General features: G+C 36.6%; 1 protein-coding gene across 2 annotated transcripts in view; it reads left to right on the forward strand.

The window, feature by feature from the left end:
- Nucleotides 1-14,547, forward strand: part of GALNT2 (polypeptide N-acetylgalactosaminyltransferase 2) — an 89,658-nt gene that overhangs the window by 4,187 nt on the left and 70,924 nt on the right. The window contains exon 1 of one of the 2 annotated variants that reach the window (XM_068185092.1): nucleotides 8,707-8,748. The exons of the other annotated variant lie outside the window; for it this stretch is intronic. Within the exon in view, the coding sequence (XP_068041193.1) occupies nucleotides 8,722-8,748 (27 nt within the window). The 5' untranslated portion in view covers nucleotides 8,707-8,721. Of the gene's footprint in view, nucleotides 1-8,706; nucleotides 8,749-14,547 lie in introns of those variants that run through there. 2 annotated transcript variants of the gene reach the window in all.

Here is a 14,547-nt window from a genome sequence, read left to right on the forward strand (position 1 = left end):
AGGAGATCTGTGGGCAGAGTGGGGATTTACTGGTGAAGGCTAAGGCATCCAGAGAGGCCTGCAAAGTTAAGCCACAGCTAAACCAAGGTTTGTAGCCTTCTGGATTTAGGTGCCATAGTGCTGACAAGCTTTTGCTTTTGTTGCCATGTAAAGAATCTCAGTTGTTTTTAAGTGGAACATCTGTCATCTTCCACCCTGTCTAGAGGAGAAGGCTAAGAGCAGTATTTCAGTAAGGAGTGATGGATCACTTTCACAGGTAGCTCTACATTTAGAAGCATTTTTCATTTTCATCAACTCCACCCCCCTGAAAACCAAAACCCCAAACTGCCTTGAACTAGAAGACTGTTGCTCTCTTGGCTCACCAGATTTACTGGGGTGTAATGGAATGAACTGGAGAAATCTAATTTCAGGCTAGTTGAGCCACAAGGAGGCAGGCTTTTCCTGTGGAACTGGTTATCCTGTACATAGTGCTAGTTTTCCCTTTCCTTCCCTTTTGTTTGTTTTGTTTTTTTTTCTTTATTTTGGAACACACTTTAGATAGGTGATTGTACTGGAGCTAGCTGAGGTGAAATAAAGCTGAAGGTAAAGGGTGATGCTTCTGTTGAGTATGTGACTGATTAAAAATGTCTCAATCACTGGGTAAAGCAGGGGAAAAAGAAGCAAGCCTTGTAAGTTCTTGTTCTGTATGGATAAAACTTTAACTGCTTTCAGATTTGGACCCCTCTACTACTTCAGTTACTGGTAAAGGAGGCTCTTACTGACATTGTGTGTAATGGCACACATAACACTCTTCCTCTCTTTCTGCATAAACTACAGATTTAATGTACCCAAGTGTTTTTTGATGGTTTAAGTAAGAAGGAAAGGAAATATGTATTAACTTAAGTTTATTAATCTGTTTATGTGCAACTTGAGTGTTTCTCTTGAAGTATGTGAAACAAAGGGGTTAAAAATAACCACTTAACTCTGTTGGTTTCATCACAGGAAGGCATTGTCTGCTCTAATTTCTCAACACTGTTTACTTTGCAGCATCATTTTTAATGTAACTTTAGTCCCTTATGTGTTGTGACATTGAATGTGATTTCTGATACCTTAATCTTGAGACAAGTAAAGATACCAGATGTTAAAAAAGTCAAATTTTCGTATGTCCTTTTCTGTATCATTCACTTCCTAGAAGTGCAAGGAGATAGAAAATGATGCTCCTCTCTATAACAGGTAACAGTTTCTGCTAATAGAGCTTTCTTTTATATGATTCTGTAATAAATGGGAAAGAGATTAAATATCCAGGCACTTCAATAATAAATCTGTCCTCTCACTGGAATGTAGATGTCATACATGTATATTTTCTTAATCTAACATATGTCAATTGACTAAATTACAGTCTTGGCAATTCAGCCACTTATTTTTATGGCTTACTTCATAAAACTTAACTTTGGGTGCAGTGAAAAGATGGTCTGCTGCTAATTCTGTGCAGCTTCTTTAGGTCTGTAGCTGTATTGGGTGATTCTCTTTTCCTCTCCTTTTTTAAATGCTTCATTGAGGGAGTTTTTTTGTTGGTTGACATTGAGAAATTAGTTCTTTTCTAGAAGACTTGTGTTGTCCTCTGCAACCTGCTAGGTTAGAAACTGATGACGGATACAGATGCTATGGCTCTTGGATTACTGTTAGCTGCTTGTTTCATAAATGCAGAAGTACAGCAGGGCCATAGATAGAAGGGAGTGGAAAAGCAAGAATGACTTCTTTGGTGGTTTAATACCAAATGGGGTAGTTAACCACCTTTGCCCATTATTTTTCCCTTTCATGTGGGTATTGCAGTAGTTTGCTGTGCTTCTGTGTTATTCCATTGCTGCTGTGGTTTGCTGCTTTCTGGGATCTCTGTGTACAAAAGTTGTAAGTTGAAGTGATGTCCTATGACAGATAAATTTTAAAAATTGGGTAGTCCTTTAAGTAATTGTGCATGTGCCTTACCTGTTTTTATCCCATTGGTCCTGTGATTTGAGGTGTATTGCAAATAAATGCCTGTCATTTTTTTCCATGTGTTCTAGACACTTCCAAAGATACAACATAAAAAGTGGTAGAATAGCACTTGTTTTCTAATTTAGAAAAGGCACAATATGACTTCATGTGAAGTGAAGAAAGAAATTACAAGATACAACTCAATGGTGCTACCTCATGTATTCTTTACACCAGCCTAGAATAAAAATATAAACCATGTAAACAAATCTTAGAAAACTTAGTCTTCAAAATGACACGAGCATTCTACATTTTTTCCTTGGAAATCCTGTTATTTTTTTCTTCTTTTGACTTGCCTGTCCTTTTCAGTTTTTCAATGTGACGTGTTATCTAAGTGTTTGTGTATAGCTGGTACTGTTTGGTTAAAATGATGGTATGTCAGATGAGAGAAGTGGTACTGTCTGCTGGAAAGCTGTTTGCCATGATACTCTACTACAGGATAGAAAAGACACCTTTGTAATGGTGCTGGGTGTCCCAATGGAGTGACCCTTCTTGTATGCCTAGAAGCTGTTTAAAAATAATTCTACCAGGCAGCCTAGAAAATGAGTTTGCTTGGCTTTTGGTAGCTACATATAATTTATAAATAATTTAATAAAAAGTACTTCTGGTTAAGTTAAATCAGATTGAAAAGAAAACATTAGAATACAGTTGGTCCTGTGAATGTAAACTGCTCAAATTAAGACAGTGCAAATGATTTGTTTTAAGTCGATTTGGTCCACTTGCTTTTCTTATATCACCTACTCTTGACAGTAGTTAAGTTATAGTGGTGCAAAGCAATATATAGCCAGGTGGTGTACAAACAGTTTTTAACTCCCTGCCCAACAGTAAAATTGTGTCTAAATGGGATTTTTATTAGGACTTAGGAGAAGATGTGTATTGCTAATATGCTGGCAATGCCATGTGTTGGCAAATCAGTTGAATTCTAAAAATGAATCTGCAGGAAGCAGTGAGGCATTTGCAATTTTTTCAGGAATATGGGGCTGAATGTCATTGCCCGAATATATCAGGGTATTGTGGAAATGGAATATCAGCGTGGGTGTTACAGAAGAAAACGCTAAGCAGGTTGTTAAAATTACATATTGCCATCATGTAGTGCAAAGTGGTGGTATCTTAAGCTATATAAATTTTAAAAGCTGGGTACAATCTTTCATGCTGTTTGTTTTGGATTGAGTAAGGTGCCCTCTTCTCTTCTGCTTTTCCCTTTCATTTAAGCTTTCGAAGGAATAAGGGATGGATTGAGGAGGGAAGATGGGTGGAAAAAAGTTAGGTGTCCACATCAAAATGTTTGGTTTGTATGTTTGGGGTTTTGAAGATATGGCATAAGAGAATCTAGCTAACACTAGAAATGGAACCGTTTCATGTTCCCTCCAAGTCCATGAACTTTTTCCACAGGAATCTTCATACAGGGGATCTTTTCTCATAAGTGGAAGTGAAGATATTTAAATGTCTGGTGTTTTTTCCTTTTCCCCCATTACTTGGAGAATGAATTTTTTTGTATATCTGTATCTTACTGACATATCCAGAGTATGTGTTTACCTGTCATTCACTTAAATGTTCATTTGCCATGTGTTCTTACCATGAATTAAGCAGGCTTGCACTATTTATTGTGTCACATGAAGTCATTAATGATCAAGAAAGTATAAAAAAATTAGCATAATGTAACTTGAATCCCCTGTTGGAATGTAGCATTTTTTAAACTTATATTTGGCTTATAGAAAGGACTTTTTATTGTTTGTTTTTCTTGGATCTGTCACTTTGAATGTTAAAAGCTGTTTTTCTTCTGCAAAATCAAGGTAACTTGTTAATATGACTGGCTTCCAGTGTAGCCTGCTAAAATTCCTATCAAGACTATTTTGTTTTCCTTGTTCACTTTTCATCTGTCTAAACTGTTTTATTTTTCCTGCTATCTCTTTTTTATACACTGGTTTTGTTAATTGCTCAGGGTACCTGTATTGTCATTTAAACAAGTTAAAATGTAGCAGTTCAAATAGCTCCATCAACTGACAGGAGCACATTTGTGTAAAGGGACTATGGAGGCAGATGTTAGTTTTGAGCTTTGCTTATGAAATTTAAATGGGAAAAGAACAGGATAGTAAAAGAACAGCAAGTTTGAATTTTAGAGCATTCCATATATCTTCAAAATTGCTATGTAGTGCACATCAAAGGCAATAATTTGGATTTCTCTTCTTTATAGCTGTGGTCTTGTATGGAAAAAAAAGAGCCTATTGAAAAGGTTGCAAGTTCAGTTGTTAATAACTTTTCTGAAGTTATAAAATTGTCATAAAACCTGGGCGCTTTATTAAGGGACGCAGAGAATAACTAGAGATTCTGCTGAGTTCAAGCGTTATCAAAGTGCAGTGGACCGCCTGTATTGAGTAACAGATCTGCTCAAACAAAAGGACTTTGGCCAAGGAAAGACTGCAAAGAATTGGCACCCAGCTAATGCTATTGTGTATGAATTCTCAAAGAGCTATGACTTGATGAGCAGAAAATGTTTTCTCCTTGTATTAAGTTCCAAATGTTTAGCCACCCTGGAGATATGAGCACAGCTGAAATTTGTTACTGAAATAAATTTTCTCTGTCTGGCCTGTTGGTTTACAGATGGTCAATAAATAAATGAGTATGTGTATATAATGAATATATGCTTCTGTGATGTGAAGGTTTTTGAGTTGCTTGGTTTTTCTTTTCTTGCTTCTCTTATGTGAAATAGAAAAGTCTGTTCACTCAAGTACACTTTGATTCTCTTGGGACCTTGGTAAGGAAAAGGAAAGTTTTGCCCTCATAAAATAGTTCATTTGGTAGCAAACTGCTCCTGGCTAATGATGGACCAGCCTAGATACTTAAAGGTTACATTGTTCCAATATTGAGAAACATCCCTATGGCAAAACTGCTGCTGTGGTATGTGTGCCTACCAAGAGCATGGGGGTGATGGAATTGCAGTCTCTCTCTCTGCTGGAGTGTGTCAGTGTGTCACAAAATTAGGTCTGCGTTTTTTGTCCAGACAGTGTAATAAGTTCTTGGTATGGGTGGTGGCATGGCTCCTGCTACAGTGGAATGCCAGAGTCCTTCCGGTTACTGTGGCAGAGCATCCATTAATTGTAGCCTTGGCATTATTTGAGTGAAGCAAATAGGGGCTGGTCTTTAGTCCTCTGACTTGTGCTCTCACAACACAATACATTGCTTTTGCCAGCAGCCACTGAAATGAAGATGTGAAGATGTCATTTAGCCTCAACAAACACAAAATGACTGTTCCACCATGTGGAATAGTTACAACAGATATACACTATGTTAGTGACTACTTTTCAAATTTTCAGTTAAGGAAATGTTCTCTTTTGTCCAACTGACACAGTGTATACCTTTCTTTTAGTGTACTCTGAAAGTGCTGTGGGTGGACAGTAATTGTAGCAAGTGCTGTAAGGACCTGGTGAGAAAGTTGGAGTTTGATTCCTAAAAGAGCAGAGATTCATTCTTAAAACCTCTTCAACTGATAGATGTCTATCAAAGACAATGTCCCCACCACATATGCTAACCTGTGGGCTTTCTGTTAATAAGTACGTCTTAAGAATTTACAGGTCTTGACATTAAATTAAAAGGCATTTGGGGTCTGAGAGAAGTATTTAAATTAAAAGTAGCAGGCAGTGGGCTAGCAAACATCAGCACTTCTTTACATTCTTAGCTTTCATGCTTAATGTTCAAAAAGTGATGGAGAGACTTGACTTATTTGTACTGCAAAAAGTATGTCTGAAGGCACTTTTTTGAGGAAACTTCTTTCCCTATAGAGATATAAGTGCAAGTGTTGTTTAGCCTGGTAGATTCTTAGGGAAAATATTGAACTGAGTCAGAGATTGTTGATACCACCCCTGAGTTATCACAAGACTTAGAAATATGTCAGGGCAAAATTTACACTGATCAGAGAATAAAAAATTTTGAAAGACTTCTCTGCAATGGCTATATGGTTTCTGAAAGCCTTGGTAAGAATGCAGCATGTCTTGTTAAGGTACAATTTCTCAGTTATTCCCAATACTTTCTGAATATTCTCTAGTAAAAATAAGAAAGAGATTGATTTTGATGTTCACATTAGCCTAGACCTAAAATATCTGTCTTTTTACAAAGAAAAAGCTATTTGCTTAAAAATCCATTTCGGTTACCTGCTGAGATAACTAATGCCTCTTGCATCCTGGGAACAATAGTGAGAAAATCAAGGTGTTAAAATCAGCCTGCAATCATTTAATGTTCTCTCTCATGTGCTTGCAATTCTAAGAGCCAGAAACTTGGGCAAAGCCTGACTTTATCCACATGTATTATCATGGTGAGTGACTTAAAAAAATTTTTTTTGTTGTTTTCATTATTCCCTAGTCGTTGCAAATGTTTCAGATTTGGTCATTATTTTTTCTTCTTTGAGTTAGGCATATAGAAAATATGTTGACAGTTTCAGAGTACATTAGCTAGGTTGTTTTTGTATAAGCAATCCTTTTCTTGGTAAACTTGGATGTTGTAAACATTGCTCAACTGTATTGAAAAGAGTGGTGAAAAGATACACCACTTTTGGATGTTGTTTGTGTGGTAGCACTGTTTAGAGTCCTGGTTCTATTGTGCCAAAGATTTAATGATCTTAACAGGTTATTTCTACACCATGAACTTAGAAAAGGGCTTATTCCCAGTAAGATTTAGTTACCCTGAGTGTGAATGTTAGCTGTGGTCATATGGTAGAAATTCTCATGTGGTTATCTTTTGCTCAAAACCAGACTTGTTTTGTACTCAGCAAACTTTATTGGATAATTGGCTTTTATTTATTAAGTCTTAGTAATTGAATGGACTTCAAGAAATTATAATGTCCCAGGTTATATGTTATATGGAAAAGATAGCTCAAGCTTTTCAGTCTTCTGCACTGCAGTACAATGAGACTTTGTGCTTCTTGCTGAGCTTACTAGAGTATGGATCTGGAGCTGGTACAGTAGTCAGGCTATGCAGGGAACCATGTCTAGGGTCTAATCTTAGTGTGGTTGATGCTGACCACTTCTGAAACCCTCAGTTCACACATGTTCAGTTGGTTTAGAATTGTGATATTGTAATGTTTATTTCCAAGAGCAGCTTACAGCTCAGAGGCATGCAACAGTTTGGAAATGTCATGGTATTTGTTCAAATTAATTGTGATTGTGGCTGTCATCTCATGATATTGTTATCCCAGTTTCTGAGATAAGTTTCCAGTGTAGAATTATGAAAGAAAATCGATGTAAAAACTGATTGCTTTCTCAGTTGTGCTTTGAAGATTTTCTTTAAGGGAACTTTTATTTGAATGATTTGGTAAAATCTTGTAGACACTTTAAAAACTATGTTAGGAACTATTGTTTTAGTACACCCAGTTTGTGATGAAAGGCAGTTTCTAAAGTTGAATAAGCAAGGTGTTGGATGCTGGTGGGTGTAGGTACTTGATAGTTTTCTAAGACATTGTCTTCTTTTAAAAAAGATGTGACTGGTAGAGCTTAGAGCCCTGCTGTACTTTAGAAGGCAGTTTCTTATGAAATATTCCACAGAAACACTGACATTATCTGAGTTTAAGACTCTAAGCACTTGTTAATGTGTGCAAAACAAATTTCTGTAGTTGGCTTTGATTATTAATACATTTTTTATTTGAGTCTTATTTTCAGTTTATTGCTAGCTATATATTTATGTAGTTTATCCTTAGCTATACGACTGTGTCACTTTCCTCTTGTAGTGTCATAATGCTTTGTCAGAACCTCATGGCACATGTGTGGTTTTTTAAGTGTAATTAGTTAAGGTTTTTAGGTAGAGATTCTATTTTATTATACAAATTAAGACAGATGTAGAACTTATTTTGGCAAAATGTGTGTGACTTTTGTTCTCAGGGTTTTGGGTTTTTTTTTGTTTAAAACTAAAGACAGTGGCCTTCTTATTGATACTGATAATTTGTTTGCTGCCATTTCTTACACAATACTGAGCGTATTTCTCATACAGTATTCTTGCTGGGTTTATGAACTTTGCAGTAATGCAGCTTGATATCAAGTGAGTTGAAGATATTTGTCTGCCTTTGTGTTCTGTAGGCTAAAGTAATGCACTCTCTATCCTGGAGGAAGGTGATAGAGGGGGAGCATTAAATGATCAATCTGGAAAACCTGATTTCACATAAGCATCTTACCAGAATAATTAAAAAAACTTTTTGTGATCAGCTTGGACTTGTGGATATCAAATTTCTAGCACTGAATTCTTTTGTCAGCTGGAGGAAGAAGAGTCTCCAATGGGAGAGTTTTTTTGGAAGTATGTCAGTTGCTGTTCTGGCAACTGCATGATGTTTTGATTTAGACTGTTCTCATGCTCTTACTGGCAGTAGGCTGTAGCAGCTGGGATGGCAGCATGTTTGCTTTCTTGTGACATGGTTTAGGCTTCTTTTTCTGGTTTATCAGTTTAAGACAATAATTATGTAGCAATTTTTTCCTCCTGTATTTGAATGGCTTTTTGCCATTATACAAACAGTGAAGAAAATGGCAGTGGAATGTTAGGAAGTGCTAGTACTGGCTTCCCTTCTGGTTTTGGAAGTCAGAATTGTTGCTGCATGCCTGAATGCTATTATTTGCCCCAGTACAATGATCAAGCACTTGATTCTTTCCTTCCACAGAATATGCTGAGTTGGAAGGGAGAAAACAAGGCTTTCCCAGGTTTGGCAGTGAACAGCAGTGCTTTCCAGTTACTGCAATGGTATTAGAATGGATAGAACTACTGGTGAGATGGGAATTGTTCCAATTGTACTCTTTGAATAGAAGCATAACATGGTAGGGGCTACATTCCTCCTCTTTCTTTGAGTGCCAGCATGCATAAATATGTGGTCTTCATGTCTGTGTTAACCTGAAGATTAATCCCCTCAGTACTTTAGGCTAGTATAGCCTATCTCACATGCAGCACTGTGTAGTTTTTCAGCTGTTAACTTAATTCTGCCTGGTTTTTCTGGAAGTGCAGTTCTAGCTCTTATGCCCATTCAAGTAAGAGAGGTGACTTTAACATACCCTGCCCTCTTACACCCTTGAGGACTGAATATGTACAGGAAAAAATGTATTGGTTCTATTTGCCCAGTTTCTGTGCTATGCTCCTGGGTTTGTGTTTGAATCTCTAGCAGCTTTGCTCTTCGTATCATAGTTGAAATTTAAGTACTGTGTAAATAAATTGCTTGTTCTTTTTCCATGCAAGAATGGAAAGCAACTGGTACTGACATGGCATATTCCAACCATGCAATAAAGAATATAGTGTAAGAAGTATTCTTGGGAAATCTGCCGTCTAACCAAGAGCTTAAAAAGAAAAAGTTAGATGGACCCTTGATTATTTTCCACTAACTAGAGCTCTTATGAGCTTAGATTTAAGAATTAAAAGATTGCATCCTGGTAGAATATGAAAAGAAAGCTCAATATTTCAGTAAGTAACTTAAGCTAGGAACTGACTGCTTCTATTTTTAATGCCCAAAGCCAGTGTTTCTGTGAAGGAAGAAGGGCTGCAGGAATCTAGTAATTTTAATAGTATCTGGCACACACTGACATTTTACTTGTGTTCTGCAACAGAAAAGGGAGAGATAATTATCCAGGCTGCTACTTTGTTTTAAAGGCTTAGTAGCTGTTGTACATAATTTTCATCAGTTGCCAATGACGCATCCTATGTAGAGAAGCAAGTAATGTGTTGAAGATAAGCTTCAGGTCACAAAAAAAAGAAAGGTATTTTAAAGATGTGTAGCCTTTTACTTTCCTTTTGTCTATCTCAGAAAATCACCACAAGCCCTAAGAGAACAAATGTGTTTTTACTAATCTTATTGTTAGTATAAAACCATGCCTGTATTATCTATACTCTGCATGAAAGTCAAATCCAATTGAACTGAAGAAAATCTGGGGAGAAAACCATGCTGCAGAGTTTTTTTGATGTTCATTTGTACTAATGGCAGCAATATATAATTTTAATTATTCTATTAAATTCTCTTAGCTTTCACTTTTTCAAAATGATAAATAGTCTCTGTGCTAAGAATAGCAAAGCAGTTTCAGACTGAGCTGTTCAGTATACTTATTTACCAAGTTTGCTTGCAGGCAAAAGCAGTTATTTTCTATTCAGACCAAACATGAGTTGGAAAGCTGTTCTCTTCACGTTTGTTTGGTTGTTTGGGCTCTTGTATCCCTCTGCTTGACCATTCTGTCACTTCTTGACAATACAACTGATTTATTTCTTTTTCAGTCACATTTGGATTTTAATAATAACAATTGTGTTCTCAGACTGTCAGCTACCTTCAGATTTGCATTAGCAGAGAAGGAAGCTTCTAGAAATGGAAACCATGTCTGTCATGGTACTGTGGTGTCTTTTTTGTCAACTCTGAAGTATCGCATGTATAGAGAGAAATTAAATATGTTGTGTATGAGTGTTCAAATCTAAGCTAAGATACGGTAGTCATGGTGTATGATCCTAGGACTCCAGGTCATTTTGATTGACACACTTTTGATGAATACATTTCCAAGAAACTTTCAAGTCACAGTAATCTGTAAAAATCTGGGGTTTGTGTAGCCACTAATGATGTTACAAAGACTGTTGGAAATACTCATCTGGGTGGGAGAATTCACAACTGAAGTTATAGCTTAAACTGACAAAACTAAGGTATTGAAAAAGAAGGGTCAATTTACTATGTAACCATCACTGTGACTCCAGCTATTGAAATACTGGATTTAGGTTATCTTTAAAGCTAGAGTATATGTCACTTTTTTGCATTGATGGCTCTTAGAGAACCCACAGTAACTTTTGGCTGACAGTGCATCAGATTCCGGAGCATGGATTGCCTGTGGCCTCTGCTGCATTCAGTGTCTTTGTGTGGTATGAACTAGTTGGCACTGAACTTGTTTTTCAGTCTTCCTTTCTGCTTGTGCCATCACTGCTGCTAGTCATAGGCACTGGCTCTAGGAGTGCCAATGCCCGTCTTAATGTTGCACTTCAGCTTATTTCCAAAGAGATCAGAAGGTGTTTTGAGGGATGATCTGCAATTACGAAAGGGAAGTTAAATTGACAATGCAGTATTTTTGCTGGGGTTGGGTACCTACAAATTTTAACTTGTTTGCTATTTTTGCCATGTGGTTTTTCAAACTCTACTTCAGTGGTATGATTGGACTGCTCATTGAGAGAAGCTGTTTATTTTACAACAATGTTGAGCTGCCAAGGCTCTATTTTGCAGCTGCCTTTTTAGGGATGCACTAATTTGAAATGTGTTGCATGTTCAGCATCCCTCTCTGTCCACCTTTGTTTCTTAAATCAAAACCTGTCTTGTCATGTTACTGTAAAAGAAATTGTAATGGAGATTTCTACTATTGCAACAAGGAAAAACAGGCCCCATTTTCCCAAAATATTTTTACCATTTGATGTAAGCATGTTATTTTATTTTATAAACTGTCTGCTTGAGTGAAAGTGGAAAGTATTATGTCTTATAAATAAAAGTTAATTTAATCTGCTTGTGATATTTTTGCCATTTTACTGTTTACAATTTAAGACTTCCTAGATATGCTGGAGCTTGTTTCTTTTTGGGAATAGCAAAATATCTCATTGCTTTTTTAAAATCACCATTTACTCTAGGCTACAATTTGAAGCAAAAGTGCTGTTGGAGCTTTCAATTCTCTACATAACGCTGCTGACCAACACCTTGTTTTCTTCATCTTGGGTTATTAGACAGTTGTAGTTGAACATGTGTTCCAAACCAGAGAAATGTTGACCTGAAATGTCACAAGGATAAGGACTTTGTAGTAATTTCCTCTGTAAAGAACTGAGGAAGCAGAATAAAATCCATGTGTACAGGTCATTTGTGTTTTATTTTTGTCTGTTGGAGGAAATGCACTGTTACTGAACTATTTCATGGCATAATACCACAACCATATGCTCATGATTAATGCATAAGTGGACTTAATTAAAAATGTGACAGTCCTTTCTTTTTTTTTTTTCCCTCTTTTTCCTCTCCTCAGTGTGCAGTGTGAACTAAGAGGAATGAAATCTTAATATACACTATTCTTTTCCTTGACAGTTAAAGAGAGTGATAACCTTTGGGAGATCAAGTAGCACCTGGTAGCTCTTGATGGAACATGTTGTTCTGTATAACAAAGTCTTTCTTCTGCAGAGACTGAACAGCATCTTCTACATACAGTTGTCACTGTAAACTAATTTCAGTGTGTAGCCAAATGCTTGAAATTCAAGTAGGGTTTAGTAGGCTTTCTTTGAATCATTATACAAAAGTTGTACAGAGGCTACCAAACTTAAAATTAATGTTTATTTTCAACATGATACTGAAAAACATTCAGTTCAGATGATTCGTTTGTTCCTGGACCAGGCTGCATCATCAGCTCTGCTCCGGGATGGGAGCTTTGATTAGGCTTATAAAGGTTGCTGAGTAGGTTTTCCTCCTGTGCTGATTGGCTTTTCTTTGCATCAGGTAACCATGTTGTCCCTTTTGACTGTTTTCTCCCTTCCTCCTGATGTTAGACTGCTGCAACTAAGTACCTGTTTAGTTCCCTTTCTTGTCCGTTGATGTTTTTGTCCCCTAGTGCAGACTAGTACCCTTTGAGGAGGGAGTTATGGAAACTTTGTAATAAAACAAGGATAATTTCAACCCCCTCTTGTTTAGAGTGAATCCTCAAATCAGTGTGAGAGGGGGAAGTTCAGAAACAAAGGAAAAAAACATGATTATTTTCCTGCTGGTGAGAAGGTGTGACACAATGCCATGCTGATGGTAAGCAGAACCCAAGGAATATAATGGTCTTAAAACCCCCCCAATTATTCTGCGTAAGAATGTGTGTTGGGTGGTGGAAGGGTGGAAGGCAGTGCTTCAGTTTGCTGCATCAGGCGATTTGATGTTTTCAAAGTGATCTTGGGTATACATTTTTTTCAAAGATTTTGAATGAAGGTTAACTTAAAGATGGCTTCACAAGGACATTTTGAGAAAGAATTTCTGCCAGATCTGGATCTGTTTTCATTGTGGGTTTTCTTTTTCCAAAGAAATCTGCTGCAGTAGCAATCTTGGAGTCTGTGTGTTTGTGTGGCATGGCATATCTCCAAAGGCTTGGAGATTTGTTTTGCAGAGTGATAATGTAGCTACTTCTTTATTTTAGTTGCATTCAGAATTAACCATCTTTGTTCTGCACATTCTAAGATATTTGTTCCATGAAATAGATATAACCCTCAATATTTTTCTTTGAAAATTCTCTTGCCTTGGTGACATTGTCAGTTGCTTGGCTTGAAGGACTGATTTTCAAACCCATGAGTTTGTATTTACTGAGAGGGATAGAAAAATTAACATTTCTGCTTTTCACATCTGAGATTTGCACATATTGATGTGTATTGATGACAAGAGTATAATATATGAGCTGCAGGGAAATATGCTTTACTGGTGCTGATGATCAACACGTAAATATGGGTAGAAATTACCACAATACAGGAACCCCCTCAAATTCAGCCTTTGAAGCTGCATGTCAACAGCTAGATTAAGAAGTTGAAATATTGTTATAAGTAGTTCAGAATGATTTCTGGAATTTAAAATCTGATTTTAGCATTTTTGGTTGTAAGCTATACATTTTTGTATTTTGGCAAAGCCAATGTAAGTATTTTTCTGATATAAGAAAAAAGCAGTCCATTCAGTGGCTTTTTTTTTTAACAGTAACACACAGGAATTCTTGCCTGCCTTTGCTCCCTCTGACCACATGACTGCTCTTAAGGGTTTTTTGTTACTCTAACCATGTGACTGCTTGTAAGGGCTTTTTATTTTGTCAATTTAGTGTGATTTTCCAGTGGAAAGGTTGAATTTTTCGTGCAGTCTTTCCTTCCCATTGCCATAATAGTAGTATTGCCATACACTTGAGTAGTTTGCTTTCTGATCAGAAAGCAAGTCTTATGAAGTACTGCATGGGCACTTACCTGTTGAATAGGTGAATAAGTGGTCTCAGTTTGTGTAGAAAGCAAGTAAATGGACATAATTATTTTGTTAAGAGACAGATTTCAAATATGCTTGATTCACTGTAATTGCTGATTGGCTAGTTCAGTAATTGACCATTTCTGTATATTGTGCATCTGGTAGCTTCAGACTTTTGGTGGAATGGTCCTTGCCTTGAAGTTTTGAGTAAATATAATACTTAATTCTCAAGCTAGCACCAACTCCAAAAGCAGTCATTCTAGAAATTGTTTCAAGACCCAAAGCTTTTTAATTCTGCACAAACTTTCATGGAAGTTATTCATAAAGGAGAAAGAGCAGGTTTCCCTATTCCTGTTTCAGAATTTAATTTCTCAGGAAGAACACGTTTTTAGGGCAATGGCATTCTTGTGTTGAACACAGGTGCTCCTGTGTTTAATAAATGAATAGTTTTGATAGTTTTAAATACTATTTTTTTAAGAATGTGCTTAGAAGAGCTGATTTGATTGAATTGATTTATTTTTAACAGATTTTTAGCTATAAATCTTTGTAGCCTTTCTTGCGGAGAAGGGGGAACATAAGGAAAAGAGTCTGAAGAGGGTGTTACTGAACTAAAAAGG

The sequence above is a fragment of the Anomalospiza imberbis genome, chromosome 3 (genome assembly GCF_031753505.1).
Source record: "Anomalospiza imberbis isolate Cuckoo-Finch-1a 21T00152 chromosome 3, ASM3175350v1, whole genome shotgun sequence".
Taxonomy (NCBI): Eukaryota; Metazoa; Chordata; class Aves; order Passeriformes; family Viduidae; genus Anomalospiza; species Anomalospiza imberbis.